Source organism: Theropithecus gelada, chromosome 10, assembly GCF_003255815.1.
Source record: "Theropithecus gelada isolate Dixy chromosome 10, Tgel_1.0, whole genome shotgun sequence".
NCBI lineage: Eukaryota > Metazoa > Chordata > Mammalia > Primates > Cercopithecidae > Theropithecus > Theropithecus gelada.
Genome location: NC_037678.1, coordinates 79,727,206 through 79,747,916, shown reverse-complemented (window position 1 = coordinate 79,747,916; position 20,711 = coordinate 79,727,206). Strand labels below are relative to the sequence as shown.

Genomic DNA, 20,711 nt, shown 5'->3' with positions numbered 1-20,711 from the left:
CATTCTTAGCAAACTATCACAAGAACAGAAAACCAAACACCGCATGTTCTCACTCATAGGTGGGAACTGAACAATGAGATCACTTGGACTCGGGAAGGGGAACATCACACACCGGGGCCTATCATGGGGAGGGGGGCGGGGGGAGGGATTGCATTGGGAGTTATACCTGATGTAAATGACGAGTTGATGGGTGCAGCACACCAACAAGGCACAAGTATACATATGTAACAAACCTGCACGTTATGCACATGTACCCTACAACTTACAGTATAATAATAATAAATAAATAAATTTATTTATTTAAAAAAAAAAAAAAAAAAAAAAGAATTCTTTCATCTATGAAAGTACCTACTATGTGCCATGCAACACATCCAAGGGCAGTGATAACAGGATTTCACTTTTTTATGGTACATTGAAGGAATTTAAGAATTTTCAGCCATTTCCCATTCAAAGATGACAAAACAAATTTCTCAGAATAAACTGGTATACATTCCTAACTTCCTTCCACTCTACCCAACTTGCTCACAAATTAATATTAGTATATCACACATTATGGCTGCCAAATCCATTTGAGAGATGTGTATCATTTAATTCTCACAATAGCCCTATGACGGATACAAATGTTACCTTTAGTCCCCAGGGATCATCTTGCTTGTCTCCTTCATTTTTTGATGAGGAAGGTGAGATTCCTAAAAGATGGTATGACTCTACCCAGGTTATTCCATCAGCTGCAGTACCCAAACTAAAAACTAGTATTTTAGTCTATGTGTGCTACTATAACAAACAGACTGGCCAATTTATAAGTAAAGATCTGTCAGGTGGGAAATATTTATAGAAATTTATTTCCCACAGACGTGAAGGCTGGGAGGTTCAAAATCAAGGCGTAGATAGGTTCCGTGTCTGGTGCGGATGCTCTCTGTTTCAAGATGGTGCCTCGAATGCTGTGTCCTCAGATGGGCCAAGGAGGAAGGGAAAAAGGACTGAACCTTGTGTGAAATCTCTTTTATAAGGACCTTAATCACATTCATGAGGGAGGAGTTCTCATCACCTAATCACCTCCAAAAGGCCACAACTGTAAATACTATTGCATTGGCGATTAAGTTTCAACATGAATATTGGAGGGGACACAAACATTCAAACTATAGCACCTCCGTGACCTGAAAACCAGGACAGTGCCCAGTCTACTATAAGTCATAAGGCCGAAAAGGAATTGTAACGATATACTCCATATTTTCAGAGAATATTCCCATTTCACAATGTTTCTTTTGTTGAATTACATCCCAGTATTTTCCCCTGTTGGAACATGTATCAAAATACATGCCACATTAGTTTATAACCCAATCTCCAAAATTGAGGAAGTTCAAGCAATATACATGTAGTATATATAGAGGATGTTCAAGTTATATATACACACACACACATACACACTTCATTATTTACCAGTCTTACGGAACATTAAGAAGAAAAGTGAACTTAAGGTCCATAGGGAAGTAAGTAGTATCAAACATTATGATTTATGTCTTATTATCAGTTAAAATCCAACTGGCAAGACAAATCAATACAGCAAGCATGATCATTCACAGAGAAACCAATAAACCTTCCTGGGTTCTCTCAGCTAATAAGTGTACTGGAGTTTGAATCTGGGTCTCTCTGACCCCCAACCTTGTTATTCCATTTCAAAACAGTGCTTTGGATTTTGCTTCAATGACTTCATAGTGCAGAAAAAGATACCGGCATGTTCTTAACTGAAAGTAAATTGCTCTAAAATTATTTTGATGGTTGGAAAATCTATTTAACTGTTGGCAAATCTAGACAGTTTTCTAAATAAGAACTGTAAGTCTTAGTATGACAATATTGCTGTGATAGTTCTCTGGGGGTAGTTGTTTGGCTGCAAAGATAAACATGCCTCAAGTTCATTTTTCTATAGCTAATACATAGAAGTTAGATTTTAATCAGTAGGTTTAAACGCCACAGCTACAAAAGTATAAGTCTCTTAGTGATGATCCATATTAGTGCATGGAATTCTACTGTAAATAGTTAAATTATGCCTATTTAACTTGCTTTTCCCCACTACATCACATACATGTAAGTTATATATTTTATTTACTTAATAATGATGGCTAAAATGTATTTAGACAAACAATGGATGTGACAGTTGTGTTAGGTGCCTTACGTGCATTTTGTCATTGAGTCCTTACTGCAACTAGATGACATAAACATGGAGATTATTCCTGTAATTCAGGTGAAGAAACTAAGTCTCAGAGATGTAATATAACTTGCAGGATTATACAGCCTGTTACTGGCGTTGTGGCTTGGTTCTCTGACCTGAGAGCTTGTGCCCTTAATAACTATACTCTTATAGGCACTTACAATACACAAAGATACATACTGGGTGCCCTGGGGCATGCAGAAATTAGTGCTGATAATACCAAATCAACATATTCTGCACTAAAGCCACTCTGCAAAAACAAGCATGTGTACTTCTGAAATGATTCTGACTATGCAGTTTTATCCACATTGACCACTGTATTGATTATAAAGAAAAAAATCTACTTTTCTATATTAAACCAACAACAAAATAATCACACACTGCTGCTTCTTACAAAGAAGCAAATCCTAAACTAGGCTTTGTCATGTAACGAGGGAACACTGTTAAGGGCTGACTTACGTCTCCTCAACATATGTATGTTGAAGTATTAACCCCCAGTACTTTAGAAGGTAACAGTATTTAGCAATAGTGCTTTAAAGAGGTAACTAAGTTAAATACATTCATGAAGGTGGGCCTTGATGCAATACAACTTGTTCCCTATTAGAAGAGGAAATTAGGAATAGAAACAGAGGAAGGACCACGTGAAGACGCGGGGAAGGCAGCCATCTGTAAGCCGAAGAGAAAGGCCTCCAAAGAAAATAACCCTGCTGGCACCTTTGTCTCAGACTTCCCGCTCCCAGAATTGTGAGAAAATAAACTTCTGTTGTTTAAGCTTTAAACCACTTAGCCTGTGGTACTTTGCTGTGGTTACCAGAGAAGACTGATACAAGTTCCGTGGCATACTTCTCTACATTAAGTATAGTGGTCAAGTTTAAGGAAAACTAGACTGAAAAGTGGTCCTTTCGACAAGCATATTTTGTAGGAAAATTCTCGATACTTTTCTGTGTAAAATCTCTATTTTCAAAAGAGAAATCATCCATTTAAGCTGGTACTCTTTTTACTTAGAGGAATGGTTTTGAAACTTGGCTGAACACTGGAATCTCTCGGGAACTTTAAAGACAATATCAGTGTTGGAGTCCCACGGCAAACATTTCAATTTAATTGATTGGGGTGTGGCCTGCACATCAGGATTTTAAAAGCTCCCCAAGTGCTTCTCATATCTCTATGTTAGTACCCATGATTGAAAACCCTGGCTTAAAGAGCAGTTCACTATGCAGAATTAATTCAAGAATTTAATATCGGATATGTCCACAAGATGGCGCATAATTGCATTTAAAAGAACTGAAATTGAGAAATGTTTCCAAAATGCAACTATGTACCATTGCATGTAGAACAAATTGGATTTATGTTGAAATTACACCAGAGAGGGACAGTGATAAAAATGAGTCACAATCTTCTGAAAAGACCTGGGTTTGATTAACTCATGGTACTAATTCTGTCTTCAACAACAGGTCCACTCTGGGCCTCCATGAGAATGATCTTGGCTGCCAGGCCTTTCACCTACTACCGTTGAACAGAACCGTGACCTTTCCCTTACCTTCTCTACAACCTCTCCAGGTCCTTTAGAACCCTTTGGCAATAAGGTAATAGGACCGATGCTGGCCATTATAAATGATATAGAATCTTGATTTGACCACACACATATTCAGTTCACTGTATTTTACAAATGGACACCATATATACTGAAAAATGTAGGCATTGCCTAAACATGCAAATTTAACTGTTGATAGGAGATACAGCAACCTCTTCTCAAATTTGGGAAATTATACCATCCCATAAAAGACTTAGCATATCTGCGATTTTTTTTTAAGTAAAAAGCTTTTAGCCATTAAAGAAAATTTCTACATTTTAATAGTAGCTTTAAAAATCTTCTCTTGTTCACTATTGAATGGCCATGATGGTAAGGGGCAGGGAGACAAGCCAGAAGAGTTTTAAATGCAAATATCTACCAAGGGAACCATTCCTTAACCACCCCTGAACCCCTGCCAGCATCCTGGTATTTCTGCTACCAAATCTCTGACTAGTTATATAAAGGTTTTTGTTTCCAAGGAAACCACTGACATCTATGGAATTTAATGAACATAAAAAAGGAACTATGCCATATAATTTACATCTAAAGATAAATGTGAATAGCTGTCAAAACCATCACACACACACGCACACACACACACACACAGATCATTCAGTAAGTTTTTAGCCCTATTTTGCTCCATTTAGTAAAGATATAAATAAGCACACATTTATAGTAACAGAATGACAAAACAAACCAAAAAGCAAATCAAAAAAAACTATTGAAGCATGTTAGGTAAATTAAGAAATAGTTGGAACCAAGAATAAGAGTCAAAGGTTGATCTCCTTAGCAAGCAGGAGAAAAAAGGAGAAACCTTTATTTTGTGGTGTAAAGAGTTTTCTTCTTCTTTCCTAAACCTCAAATATCTATACCAAATTTTATGACTGTGACTTCACATAATGGTGAAATCTGTACAAAATCAGGGAAACAGCTTATAATCAGCAATGGGAGACAATAAATAAAGCATTCATTTCAACTCCAGGCCTCATGGATGATTCATTGAAACCACTGTTGTATAACATCCAAATAACAGCTCATTATGAGATTTATATATTGGCATCCAGATTCTATGATGAGCTATTTGAGATTTGACAACCCTTAAATAAATGGCCTAATTTGAATATTAGCAGGAAATGGTCATGATATAAGGAAAATATTTACAGCATATATAAAAGGGTATCGTTAGTAAAGTTACTAGTGTGCCAAAGTGAAGTCTCAATAAAAAAAGAAAAGCTACAAGGAAATTCATCATTTGACCTGAATTCACCATTTGATTCCCTCCATGAAATATTTTTTAGGCATCCAGGATATGTACTCTTCTGGTTCTTCTCCCTCCTCACTGGTTGCTCCTTCTCAGTTTCTTCCTCTTTTTTAAAAAACGTGGTAAAACATACGCAATATATAATTTACCATTTTTAAGTGTACAGTTCAGTGGCATTAAGTAGATACACACTGTTGTACAACCATCACCACCATCCATCTCTAGAACTTTCTCATCTTCTCAAACGAAAACTCTGTACCCACTAAACAGTAACTCCCTATTTTCTCCTCCCCCAGCCCCAGCAACCACCATGCAACTTTCTATCTCTATGGATTTGACTTTCAATAGCTACCAGCATACCTCATTTTATTGCACTTTGCTTTATTGTGCTTTGCAGATATTGTGGGGGGTTTTTTTGTTGTTTGTTTTTACGAATTGAAGGTTTGTGGTATTCCTGAGTCCAGCAAGTCTATTGGTGCCATTTTTACAAAGCATGTGTATGCTTCATGTATCTGTGTCACATTTTGGTAATTCTCAGAATATTTTAATAATTCGTGTATCTGTTATGGTGATCTGTGATCAGTGATCTTTGATATTACCACTGTAATTGTTTTGGAGCATTAGGAACTGCATCTATATAAGATGTTGAATTTAATGAATAAATGTTGTGTGTGTACTGACTGCTCCATTGGCCAACTGTTCCCTTATCTCTCTCCCTCTCCTGGGGCCACCCTTTTCTCTGAGACACAATATTGAAATTAGGCCAGTTAATAACCTTACAATGGCCTCTAAGTGTTCAAATGAAAAGATTCATGCATCTGTCACTTTAAGTCAAAAGCTAGAAATGATTAAGCTGAGTGAGGAAGGCATGTCAAAAGTCAAGATAGGACAAAAGCTAGGCCACTTGTGCCAAACAGTCAGCCACCCAGTTGTGAATGTAAAGGAAAAGTCCTTGAAGGAAATTAAAATTGCTACTCCAGTGAACACACAAATGATAAGAAAGCAAAGCAAACGTACTGCTGATAGGGAGAAAGTTTGAGCCATCTGGATAGAAGATCAAACCAGCCCCAATGTTCCCTTAAGCCAAAATCTAACCCACAGCAAGGCCCTAACTCTCTTCAGCCCTACGACAACTGAGAGAGGCTAGGAAGCTGCAAAAGAAAAGTATGAAGCTAGCAGTGGTTGGTTCATGAGGTTTAAAGAAAGAAGCCTTCTCCATAACATACAATTGCAGGGTGAAGCAGGAAGTGCTGATGGAGAAGCTACAGCAAGTTACCCAGATCTAGCTGAGATCAATGATGAAGGTGGCTACACCAAACAACAGGTTTTCAATGTAGACAAAACAGTCTTCTGTTGGAAGATGATGCCATCGAGTACCTTCATATCTTCAGAGAAGTCAATGCCTGCCTGATTTCAAAGCTTCAAAGGACAGGCTGACTCTCTTGTTAGGCATTAAGGCAGTTAGTAACTTTAAGTGGGAGCCAATGCTCATTGACTGTTCTGGAAATCCTAGGGCCCTTAAGAATTATGCTAAATCTATTCCACGTGTGCTCTATAAATAGAACAACAAAGTCTGATAACAGCATATCTGTTTACAGCATGGTATACTAAATACCTTAAGCTTAACTGTTGAGACCTAATGCTGAGAAAAGATTCCTTTCAAAATATTAATGCTCAGTGACAATGCACCTGGTCACTCAAGAGCCCTGATGGTAATATACAAGGAGATTAATGTTGTTTTATACCGGCTAACACATCCATTCTGCAGCCCATGGATCAATAAATTTGACTTTCAAATCTTATTATTCAAGAGATACTTTAGGTAAGGCTACACTGCTATAGATAGGGATGTTTCAGATGTATGTATGCTAAGTAAATTGAAAACCTTAATTCACCATTCTAGATGCCATTAAGAACATTCATGATTCATAGGAGGAGGTCAAAATATCAATATTAAGAGGAGTTTGGAAGAAGCTGTTTCCAATCCTCATGGATGCCTTTACTTCAATGGAGAAAGTCACTGTAGTTGTTGTAGTAATTGCTAGAATACAAGAATTATTATTAGAATCTAAAGATGTGACTGCTTTCCTGCAATCTTATAATAAAACTTGAACGGGGAGGCAGGGCCAAGATGGCCAACTAGGAGCAGCAGCCATCAGAGGCTCCATCGAAAAGAACCATAATAGTGTGCGAATCCTCCACCAGCAATCAGGATATCCAGGTTCTCTCATCAGAACTGACTAGGCAGCTGGCATGACCCATGGAGAGGAAGGAAGAGCAGTGTGGTGTGGCAGTCCACCTGAGAGCCACATGGGACAGGGGAGCCCTCACCCCCCAGCCGAGGAAGGCAGTGAGTGAGTGTGCTACCCAGCTGGGGAAACCACACTTTTCCACGGAACTGTGCAACCCATGGATTGGAAGATCGCACTCGTGAACCCACACCACTGGGGCCTAGGGTTCCAACCCCAGAGCTGTGCAGATTCTCAACAGCCTCTTAGCTCGAATCTGCTTAAGCCTGCCAAGTTCCCAGGGGGAGGGGCCACCAGCACCACAGCTGTGGCTGCCTGCTGTCTAAGCCATTCGAACTCCTTAGAGGAGGGGCAGCAGCCAGCACTGGGACTCATAACTGCCTGTCATGCGAAGCTCCCTGGGTGGGGGAAGGGTGGCATCCATCTCTACAGCTCCAGGCCACGCTTTTCCCCTCCTGGGACCAGGGAGGCTGGGCAGCTTGGTCCCAAGAGATTCCCCCACAGCCCAACACACCAGTTGTGGTTGACTGTAGTCAGAGTGCCTCTTCCAGCCTGACCCTGACTCATCCTGTCTCACTCGGTGGGACCTCCTTGCAGGAACTCCAACTCAGCCAGAGGCTCAGGGAAAGAACCGTGATCTTCCTGCACCTGAGCCCCAGGGGGAGGAGTGACTGCAGTTTCTGTGGACCAGCAGACTTAGGTTTTCATCCTGGTAGTTCTGAGGAATCCAGGCAACCCAGATGAGTGGATTTCCCCCCAGCGAAGCACATCCCCTACACCAAGGGACAGTCAAAGTGCTTCGTTAAATGGATCCTGTTCCCCATGCCACCCAGCTGGGTGAGACCCTCTAACAGGGTTGTCAGATACCCTATACAGGAGCAATCTTACTCGCATCAGGTTGGTGCCCCTTGAGGTCAGAGATACCAGAAGAAGGAGTAGGCACCCATCTTTGCTATCCTCCAGCCTCCTTGAGTAACATCTCCTGGTGCAAGAGCAAACCAGATGAATAGGGCCTGAAGTGAACCCCCAGCAAACTGCAGCAGCCCTGTAGAAGACGTACCTGACCATTGAAAGAAAAACAAACAAACAGAAAGCAACGATAACAACATCAACAACAAAAATTCCCCACAAAAACCCCATCCAAGGGTCAGCAGCCTCAAAGATCAAAACTAAACAAACTCATAAAGACAAGAAAGAATCAATAAAAAAACACTGAAAACCCAAAATGCCAGAGTGCCTCTTCTTCTCCAAAGGATCTCAATGCCTCTCCAGCAAGGATGCAGAATGGGACAGAGGATGAGATGGATGAATTGACAGAAGCAGGCTTCAGAAGTTGGATAATAAAAAACTCCACTGAGCTAAAGGAGCATGTTCTAACCCAATGCAAAGAAGCTAAGAACCTTGATAAAAGGTTAGAGGAGCTGCTAACTAGAAAACCAGTTTAGAGAGGAACATCGATGACCTGATGGAGCTGAAAGATACAGCACGAGAACTTCGTGAGGCATGCACAAGTATCAATAGCTGAATCAACCAAGTGGAAGAAAGGATATCAGAGTTTGAAGACCACCTTACTGAAATAAGGCATGCAGACAAGATTAGAGAAAAAAAATGAAAAGGAACAAACAAAGCCTCCACGAAATACAGGACTATGTAAAAAGACTGAACCTGCAATTGAATAGAGTACCTGACAGGGACAAGGAGAATGAAAACAAGCTGGAAAACACACTTCAGGATATTATCCAGGGGAACTTCCCCAACCTAGCAAGACAGGCCAACATGTAAATTCAGGAAATACAGAGAACACCGCTAAGATACTCCACAAGAACATCAACCCCAAGACACACAATTTTCAGATTCTCCAAAGTCAAAATGAAGGAAAAAATGTTAAGGGCAGTCAGAGAGAAAGGCCAGGTCACCTACAAAGTGAAGCCCATCAGACCAAGAGCAGACCTCTCAGCAGAAACCCTACAAGCCAGAAGACGGGGTTTTACTGTGTTGGCCAGGATGGTCTCGATCTCCTGACCTCGTGATCCACCCGCCTCGGCCTCCCAAAGTGCTGGGATTACAAGTGTGAGCCACCATGCCCAGCAGATTTCTTTTTTTAAAACCTACTTTAAAACTACCACCACTTCCTCACTCTTAAATAAAATGCTATATGATGGCATAGCTGTTTGTCTTTTTGTTCATTGCTGTTTTCCAGCGCCTGTAACAGTACCTGGCAGAAACAGTCACTCAATGACTTCTGTCTAATCAATAAAAGAATGAAGTAAAAAAGCTGTCACGTTTATGTAGAGATTAGGAAAGAAAGCCTAATCAATTTTTAAAATTTGATTTTACCCTAATCTACCTTATGTGATTCTGATGATACTACGTACCACCTAGAATTTAATTGTGGCCTAGATATTTACAAAGAATCTACATTAAAATTAACATTACATATCTGACATAACTGCCCTTTACTAATAGAATAAACTAGTTGTCAGATCAGCATAACAAGCAGTTTATTTTGTATAACTATAAAAATATTTTTCAATGACATTGCTGCATGCATTCTTGAGAGCTGGAAGTTGGCAGCACACAGTTTTCATGTACTAAAGTTGGGAGAGCCTCTGTGACCGTGAGGTCACTCCCTGTGGTGTCCAAAAGCAATCCTAGAACGCTTTTGAGAAGCCACACATAAAGAAGCTTGACACAAGTGTTTAATCCTTTTTGTTGGCATAGCACCTTACCTTGGCTAGAGTGTGATCTTTTTTTTTTTTTTTTTTGGTTCACTTGGTTTGTATGACGAAGGTAAGAAGTTTCAGGTTACGTAAACTTACTCAACATTAGTTTTCGAATCTGTAAGGTGGAAAGCCATGGGTGTTTAACTTCTCAATTTAAAAGCTGGAATCAAGGGCTAATGGAACTTACATACCTAAAACCACGTATCCCATGCCCCATTTCATAGATGGGGAAGTAGAGGTGCCGGCAGACAGCACAAATTCCTTACGCCTGTTAATGGCAAAGCTGGCACTTGAACCCACATCTCCACTTTCCCCACTTTTCCATACCACTAAGCACTCAATACATGCTGAGAATCATGAGGATGAAGAAATGATCTTGTTCAGCATCACTTTTAAAATTTCTCCGATATGTATTGCCCACAGTAAAAATTACACTTTATGCTGTGACTCAGAACATACAGTCACATGAAAAAAGTTTCACAAAACCACTTGCTCTGTACAAGACAAGTTTATTTTCTACTCTCATCAAGTTTATTTTACTTTATGGAAGCTGCACATGAGCCACTGAATGGATCTGATGGGTCAGGCACTGCTAATAGATCAGAGGCCGCAGTGATAAACACTCTTTTTAAAAGCAAAGATCTTTTTGAAGTGACGATCCAGAAAGTACATGTATAAGCACAGACAAGATATATATACCACAGCATCTTGCCCTTACATGTGCTTCACAAAACCAGGGAGGGCAGGAAGGAGGGAGAGAGAGAGCAAGAAAAGAAAGTAAGCACCTTTTAGATTTCAAAGGATACTGTGTTTCTTTTCTTTTGGTTATTACATTTGGATAAAGATCTCCCAAGTTCTCTCTAATGTGAAATTCTAAAACTGGCAACTTGAACAAAGGTTATATACAGAAAAGAAGATCTGGAATTGCATGTATTGTGTTGGGTGTTGACATTTAAATTCATAAACAGGGTAACACATGGAAGCTTTTCCATTTCCTATAAATGTTATTTCAAATTACAGCAGGCACAAAACACAGTTCATTTTCAACCAGATCTTGAATTTTTATGTAATGAGATTCTGTAAAAAACAAAAATAATATGAATATAGACATAAATATTTGTGGGGTGCCTGGGTATTTTGATAAATATCTGCTTCACAAATGTTCTTCCTTCCTTTATGGTCTATAAGCCTCCGCAGAAAGTCTTGCACTCAATCCGTCCTTTTGTTACATTGCCTTTCTGTCCTAAGTTTCCAAGCTTTCTTCACTTTATCCTGATATCTTTATACTTTTAATATTTTAAGTCCTGCTGCTGCTTTTGTTCTAACCAACTCAATGGTCTAGTTTTCCTCTTGCAGGCCATACACCTTCTGCTACATGGTAGTTATACTGTAATCATGATGCAATTCTCTGATGGGCAGCTAGTCTCTCTTTGGGGCCACCCCATATGACACTGTTAGGTGGGGAGGCCAGGAGCTGCCAAGGGTGGTATGCAGACGGTAGTATCCAAGGGGAAACCGAAGATGGAAAAGGACCCGGGATTAGTCCATTCTCACACTGCTATAAAGAACTTCCCAAGATGGTAATTTATGAAACAAAGAAGTTTAACTGACTCACAGTTTTGTATGGCTGAGGAGGCCTCAGGAAACTTACAGTCATGGTGGAGGATGACGAGGAAGCAGGCACCTTCTTCACAAGGAAGCAGGAGAGAGAGTGAACTCAGGAGGAACTACCAAACACTTATAAAACCATCAGATCTCGTGAGAACTCACTCACTATCACGAGAACAGCATAGGAACTGCCCCCCCATGATTCAATTACCTTCACCTGGACTCTTCCTCGACACATGGGGATGATGGGAATTTACAATTCAAGATGAGATTTTGGGTGGGGACATAGCCAAGCCATATCAGATCCCCTTCCAGAACCTTGGATGGCATACTGATGAAGAAAAAGAGGCACCTGGTCCTTGGTGACATTAACTGAGCAGTGGAATGAAACTTCACCTGAACCTGGCAATTCCACTAAAATTTTCAATACATTCCAGTCATTTTCAATAAATTATATTTTTATTTATCCAATTTAAGCTGAGGTTTTCTCTGGAAATTTGAAGATTTTAAACTGATAGTAATAGCAACTTCTTTCTTGCCTGTCAATCCACAACTCCCTTTGAGATAAGCCCCTCCTCTGATTCCTCTTGCTGACATAAACTTTTCCAAATTAAGTGACTGAAATGAAAAGTGGCATTCTACAATTCTGACTTGAATTTTTCAGTGATAACTAAAACAACAATGTTACTACCAACAATATTCACTAATAGTTAGTAAGTACTTATTATACACCAATAGTAAGTTAAGGCAGTGGTGCTCAAATTTTGCTGCAAATTTGTTTTTCAAATGCGTCATGCCCACACCACACCTGTATCAATTTGATTCTTATGGTACCAGCATTTCTGGAGGCGGAAAACACACATCAGCATTTTTGAAAGTTTCCCAGGTAATTCCATGAGCAGTTAAATTTGAGAACTCCTGTGCTAAAGGTTTCCTAATGAATTATTTCATTTAATCCTTATAGCAACCATTTCAAGCACTTATTATTATCATTATCATCACCATTTAGCCAATGAGGAAGAAGCTGGAGTCTCAGGAAAGCCACACAGGTAATATTTAATAGAACCAGGCTTTGAAAATGTTAAAGGAGAGTGAGGTTCTTGAACATCAGCAAGGAATAGGAGGGGAAAAAGGAAGCCAGGAGCATAGGTAATCCGAAGAGAAAGCAATCAGTCCCTCCAAGAAAGAGTTGATGGAGAAAAGCTGTCAAAGTCAGAGTATTCTGAGTGTTAAAAATCCATCCTCACGAGAAGCATTTTAGGATCTAACAGTGGTTTATCAGCTGAGCACAGTACAGGCGCTACTTCTGTTCATTTGTCACTGTTCAGTAGACATTTATCAAACTACATCCATAAACGAAACACTTAACTGATAAGCAAGCTGTGTACTGCAATAAAAGAGACAGATCCAAGCCTGAAAGAAACCCTCCATGTGGCAGCAGAATTCACTTTGACTCCCAATGCCTGGAGACAAAGGGGGCTCTGATGCAGTGTCGGCAACTGTCTTTAACTAATATCGATATTGAAATTGCAAGTTAGGCCAATAAACTTAGGTTCAAAGACAAATTTCATAGCTACATTATCAATATAGTTCTTGGAGCTAACAGGCTTATATGAAATTTGGCTGAAATGTTGTTGGTGGAAGAAGAAAAAATATTCTTTCTTATACTAAAAACTGTGAGCAATTTTGAATCATCAACAAAGCATTAATTATGGTAAGTCTGATACAAAACTGAGAGGCTAAACTATTGAAATTCCATGTTACTAAGGAGCTAAATGTAAATAAGAGACTAGTTTCATATGAAACACTTATAGAAGCCTTCCTGAATACAGTTCTAATTTTTCTTTCTAAAAATCTTTGTGTTTTACATTTTACCATAGATCACTTTAACCCTTTCAGCAAAAAATAAAATAAAATAAAAAAATAAAAAAGCATAGCAGCTGTGTGTTTGCTGTGTCATAGAATTTGCTGGCACCTACTGCCTTTTTACGCCTCTGAAGAATAATTATTCCAGGTGATTTTTTTGTCTTGCATCTCCAAAGCAACAGATCATTTTAATGTCAGAGAAAGAATTTTGACTTTTAAAAGATAAAACAAAAGTTGTGGGAAGACACTCAAATAGAAAATAGCTGGTTTTATATCAATTATGGAAAGAGGCATTGAGCTCCTAAATGGCAACTGTACTTCTGTGTCTGCCAATACCCTCTCTGCCAGAAATGAAGTATGTAAAGTACTAAATTTTAAATAAAATGAAGAATAGTTTTAACTTTGATGGCAAGTCAACATATCCTGCTACTATATCCTACCAGATCATCTAAGCTTAAAAAAATTATGTTCTTCATCCAATATTTAAAAAGAATCTTCAAAAAATAGACTGAAAACACTTCTTTGAATATTTCTTCAGTTAAGATTTTCAAACCAAAACAAATGACACTGCACACAATTCATCCCAAAGTATGCTGATCTTTACTAGTAACATTTGCAGAATTAAGACCATACACCTTTTGGCATGGTGGATGGAATCATTTCAATGGCAGAGCATTTCAACATGGGAGTTCTATTCATCATGTCTAATGGTTAGTTCCCATATGTTTACGAGGTTCAAAGATTTTTTCAAATAATTTCAAGTACTTTGTAATCATTTAGAATTACCCAGTAACCTGGGCATTGTTGTTGTTGTTGTTCTTTCAAACAAAGGCAAAATTAGAGGACACAAAGCAAACCCCTTTTGTTCAAGAGCCCACATATTTGTTCATTGTTCCCATCGTTTAATAAAAGTGAAAGTGTTTAGGGCATACTGGCTATTGTGTTTTACAACATCTACAACATGGAAACTTTTAATTGGGGCAATTAATTGATATGGTGACACAGCTAAACAATCAAGGCAGCATCTGGTGAATGCACAACACTCAGCCTCCTACCTTGGGAGCTTTGGCGTGTCTCCCACATCTGGCATCTTTGACAAGGCTGAGATCCAGTAGCTCCGTCTCCTGGAAGGCAAAAACGTGAAATCATTAAGCAACCACACAGATCTTTCCTCTTTGTTTTATATTATTGACATCACTTTAAAAATTATCTTGAGACTTGACTGAAGACTTCTCTGCAGTTGGGATATTTCTTTCCTCTTACATCACTTCTCAATTGAATTAGAATGGAAACAAAAAGACAGCTAACTGCTAACTGCTCAGTTATACATTTTGAAAGCAAAAAGTTTGTGGTTATGTCCCCAGTCTATCCTAAAGGCCATTCCTAAATCATGATGAATCAGGTCTTCTTGTTCTTCCTGATGAATATAATCCTGGGAGTCACTGAGCATAGGTGAGGGTATGAGGGTATGTCGGTAGAGAGAAGGATTAGGAAGGAGGACAGAGTGAGATGCTCCCATCGGCTCACACACATACCCAGCTTATCTGGCCAAGGCAGAGATACGAATCTGCCTCCCACAGCCACCAGCCTTTTGCACACATACCTCATACCCTTTTCACTTAATCATTACCCATCATTGAACACCTGTAATACACAAGTTACTCTAGGGAATAAGGCGTACAAGATATGATTGCTTTCCTGGATGGACCTGTTATCAAATAGGAGTGTAAAGAAATGTGTATGTGTAAGACGGGGGGAATGTGTTAATGACAATTTTAAAATCAACTACCATGGTTGGGGGGCAGCAAAGACAACACGGTTTTTTTCCTAGGAGCTCAGAGAAAAGTTTATGAGAAATCATTAAGCTTGGAAAAAATAAGTAGGGAGGGGGTTCCTCCCAGTTGGAGGGGAACATATGAGCAAATGCCTAGATGAGAAAGGCCCAGAGATTTTGGCTGAACCTTGAGGTATTCGTGGCCTTTAGACACTTAGAGACAGAGAACATTACAGGGAAAGGAGGTAGGGAGAAGGATAGAGAAGCATCCAGGAATGAGAACTGCAAAGGTACAGGCACAGTGGTGTTGTAGAAGGATGGAAGCGGATTCACATGGGAGGACATCCAGTATTCCATTTGGCTAGAGCATAGAACATGTGACAAGAAGTCATGGGAGATGACACCAGAAAGGAATATGGGCCAAAGAATGGAAACCCTGAATGTCTGGTTAAGGCGACTGAGCCATGAGGTTTGTGACACACACAGGTTGCTGCATTAGACAGTGGACTCTACCACCAGCCAGGTAGGACTGTGGTGCAGCGAACAGTTGTCTTAAAGTGACTCCAGATGTCCTAACTATGATTCCTGGGCAATGAGCAAGTTGGATGGAGCATCGAGTCCCCTTCTCCCAGCAGGAGGCACTGTGTCCTAATTCAGTTGCCAACAGAACCTCTGGATAGGAGTGGCTCTAAAGTCTTAAAGGCCAAGCTCCCTAAGAACCAGCACCTTTTGCTCTTAGGTAGCTTCTTCAAACAGCTGCTGCCAGTTCCAAATGTCTGGTGCAAACTGATCTGATTATTTTTCTGCACCTAAAATTGCCTTGTAATAAGGGCCAAATAAAAGGTGAAGTCTCACCCCTCGAATGCAAACCCACACAGCAGGTCCAACAGAGCACCTGATACACCTCTCTGTGGGATGAAGGGTGGACAGGAAACAGTGAGTCTCTGCTGTTGCTCACTCTGACCTTGTAAGTTTCCTTTTCCCCATTTTAGAGGGTTCCTTAGCCCATTTCATGCTATGTCTGACCCTGTGGAAATCCTCCCAAACCCCTGGGGTGTGACAGGTGGCAACCCAGCAAGGAACTTGCAGGTCAGAGTGACTGATGCCACAGTTCCCCGAAGGCCATACCATCCACAGTATTGGAGGTTACCTTATGAGTGTTAGAAAACAATGGTCTCAACCATGTTCAATGCTTCACTTAGGACACAAATGCACATTATAGAACGCTCTCTGAAGAAACGGTGGAAAAACCAGACGTGAGTAAGTTAAGCATATGCCCAAGTTTCTTTATCTCTACAGCAATGACCACCAAAACATTTGCTGGAAGAAGAGAAACAGTAAGGGAACCAAGCTTGAAGAAGTTTAATCTAGAAGATGGGAAATAAGTGGAGATCTGAGAGATGAAAGACAAGAGACAAAATGAAGGCAAGTAATTGGAAGAAAGAGGAGAGAGATGGCAGTGGAGGAACTGACTGAAGGAAAGAGGGAAGTCATAAAACACGCTGCAGTTTCCACCTTTCCTACACTGAGACTTAGAAGTTTGGGCAAATTGATAGTGCATTCTGGAGAGGTTGGTTTGAGGGCTTTATACAAGTGGAAATGCCAGTAATTAATTCACTGGAGCATTATTTATTGAATGCCTACAATGTATCAGGTATATGCCAGTACTGAGAAACTAGAACATACGAAGATAAGATCCCAGTTCGATGAGCTCATACAAACAAGCCAAATACTATATGCTAAAGGAAATATTTCAAAGTGCCCTACAGACATGGGCTACAGAGAGCTATGGCATGATTTCAGCCAGTACACAAGGATGAGACAGAGTTTGCCAGCCTTATAACTATGTGATTGGGGTGGGAGGGTGGGTGTGGTTTCAGAGAGAGGAAGTTGCGGGTAGAAAATCACAGAAGCAGGAATTGTGTGCAGAAAACTACAACTTACTTAGGATATGTCACAGAGGTATATGGAGCATTAGCAACAATCACTTTGGGATTTAGTAGTCATTACATGGGTGTTCTCTTAATAATTATTTATAAAACACTAACATTTATGTTTGATGTAATTTTCCATATATATTGCATGATGCTTTTACATCTATGTAGGATAAAAATCTCTCTTACACACACAGTATGTTTACCTAATTAACAGTAATCTTTTCTTTTCTTTTCTTTTTTTTTTTTTGAGAGACAGGGTGTCACTCCATCACCCAGGCTAAAGTGCAGTGGTGCAATCTCAACTCACTGCAACTTCCACCTCCTAGGTTCAAGTGATTCTCGTGCCTCAGCCCTCGAGGAGCTGAAATTACAGGCACGCACCACAATACTCAGCTAATTTTTGTGTTTTTAGTAGATACTGCATTTTGCTATGTTGGCAAGGCTGGTCTCGAACTCCAGACCTCAAGTGATCCACCCGCCTTGGGCTCCCAAAGTGCTGGGATTGCAAGCATGAGCCACCGTGCCCAGCCTGTAATATTTTCTATTTAAGGAAATTCCTCCCAATTGAAGAAACAATAGACTTAAACATAACTTGTTTGATTATATACACGAAGCCCAAATTGAATTAACAAAGAACTAGATCTTAGCAGGCATCATTACATAGACTTTTGCATTACAGATAATGAACTCTGTATTCCACTTCCAGGATTCATTCCCCAAGCCACGGAAGGGTAGTTAACGCCAACTGTGTGCATGAAAACCACCGCAGGGCACTATCATCGAGGGTAATGTGGCGTGGGGAAGACCCAGGTGGAAAAGCTGTCCATGAACTCATTTGGCTAGAAAGCAATGATTAAAATAGTGCCTCCCACTTCTATTAACATGCCACAGGCACCCCTCTGGAGTTTAACTGCATCCTTTTCTCTCTGCCACTAAAAAGAAAATGAGGAACCCAATGCATGACCACAAAAGTGTTTCTTGTATCATTAAAACTTTTTCTAGGTTAATTTTCTTGTGACAATAGTTTTAACAACGCACTCTCATTACAATAAAGCAGTGAAATGGTCCCTTTCTGCCCTTCCTCAGTTCAAGAGGTTCTGTTTTCCAGCTTTGTGGAATTCATTATTTCTTTACTCTTCTCTGAGAGAGAGAGAGATTACAGGTATATATGCAGAAAACTTGGGTTTGAGTGAGGATCTTAAAATTAATTATTCATGTATTTAGTCAGTAACTTTACCACACTAAGCATCAATTTTGTCATCTATTAAATGGGTAGGAGCATACCTTCCATATCAGTGGCTCTCCAACTGTAGCCTGCATTATAGTTGCCTGAAAGGCTTATTAAAATATAGATTTGCTCCATGTCACTTGTCAGAGTTTCTGGTTCCATGAGTCTGGGGCAGGCCTGAGAATCTGCATCTCAAATAAACCTACAGGTGATGCTGATGTTGCTGGTCCAATGACCACACTTTGAGAAGCACTAATGATATACTCACGTTGTTATAAGGCCTTTCATGTGAACATCATTGATAAAGCAGTACAATACTTATGTTAATATGAAGAATCTATAACTATCATTTCTTTACATCAGGAACTGTCAAACAAAAATATTACATTTACTGAATGTAAAAGTGTGCCTAGTGGGGAGATTTAGCTGAAGAAAAAACTATTGAATGACAAACGCTATCGACTGCTACTGTAATAATCTCTCTTTAGGATTAAATCATATTCTATCCAAGCAAATGTCCTAGGTGTTCAGCAACTCAAGCAACCATTGAAATTATTTTATCACAGATGTTTTACTATAGAACATTTGCATTATACTTTATAACATTAGATACATCTTTAGAAAAGTGGAAGAAAGAAATTTAAATTTATTCTCTCTAACCTTTAAGTCCATCCAACAATGAGAAAGGAATTAAGTGCCTAAAGTCACATAACCTACCTGAATCATTAAAGGAGGAATATACTAAAAGAACCGTTTATTTCCAAGGCCATTAATGATACCCTGCAAAGCTTGGAGATCATACTCTCAGGACCTCAGATGCATCCACTGATGCATTGATGGATATGCCCTCTCTTTTTGTCAGTATGGATAAAAATGAATTAACAGCATGGATAGAAGTGAACAGTAATATTACAATAATATTGTAACTGTCTATTGACATGGGGTTTCACTACTTGGTGTGAATCCCTCAACAAAAGACCTTGGACTTTTATCTCCATTTGTATAGTGTTTAACATGAAGTTCAGCACAGAGGCTGTGTATTTCATCCTGGTTTGTGAATAAATGACACCCTGCTGAAGATGTTAATTATCAAACTCAGGAAGAAATACTGAATTTAAAACTCAACTCTATCCAGAATCCCAGTTTCTGTGCATTGTTACTCAGTGTGGTAAAGTTACTGACTGAATACTTGAATAATTAATTTTAGGGTCTTCACTCAAACCCAAGTTTTCTGCATATATACCCTGTGACCTCTCTCTCAAAGAAAGGAGTAAAGAAATAATGAATTCCACAAAGGCTGGAAAATAGACACTCTTAAACAAACTCTTAAACAAACTGAGGTATTGGGTATTTAATAAAATGCTAAAAATCCATTATTACTAATTAATGGGTTTTGGGTATTTAACAAAAATATTTTCAATGAGTGATGAGAAAACAGGCAAGCTAAGGGAAGACTAAATTGTCTTTGTTGTTTATTATTTAGCAGAGAGATTTCAATTCATCAGCCACAAACATACTGTGTGGTAGATGAGACATGAAATCCACTTCAAACTCAGGAGGAAATACAATTTAAAACTCAACTCTTTCCAGAATCCCAATGTCTGTGCATTGTTACTGAGTTCCGTTAGTCATCCAATATAATAATGTGCTTCAGGTTCATACTGTATATAATCAGAGCAGCAATTATAGTCATAAACATTTCACAGAGAAGATATTAATGGCTGGGTGTGTGCATTGTGATTATGTATACCTCCACATATGTGTGTGGTATAGTCATTAAGTTGGTCTACTTTGATTTACCAGAAGTCGCATACATTAATATATTTTATGGACTGCCAAACCTCCTTAAAATGTACTTTTTTTAAAAAAAAAATGATTTTAGAGTATTTTAATGAAGGGTTTTAATTTAACAAGAAGCAGATGGACTTAGACTCAATTATTTGTTCTTTAACTTTATTCTACTTCTGAGGGGGTGAAAAATCTGTGCCGTGTACCTCTCAAAGAAATCCCTGCACCATCTGCCACCTGGTCTCTCTTTTCCTTTGTTCCCTAGGCATGATTTTCATCTTTATTTCCACAACTTTCAATGGAGACCCACAGTAAGAAACACCAATAGAAATGAGATGTACAGGTCATCAATAAGAACTAAGGCAGAGAAAAGAGAAAGATGATACATCTGACTTTCTTTATTTAAACACACTTAGATTTAATATAGTGCAGAGTTCATAGAAGTAGGAGGCAGAAAATGTAAGTTCTTCCCCCAAATTATCACTTGTTATCAATGTA

General features: G+C 39.2%; 1 protein-coding gene across 2 annotated transcripts in view; it reads right to left on the bottom strand.

The window, feature by feature from the left end:
* PLCB1 (phospholipase C beta 1) overlaps positions 1–20,711 on the bottom strand; it is a 753,090-nt gene that overhangs the window by 487,932 nt on the left and 244,447 nt on the right. For both annotated transcript variants that reach the window (XM_025399458.1, XM_025399457.1), the window contains exon 3: positions 14,542–14,610. In XM_025399458.1, coding sequence (XP_025255243.1) covers positions 14,542–14,610 — 69 coding nt within the window. The remainder of the gene's footprint in view (positions 1–14,541; positions 14,611–20,711) is intronic.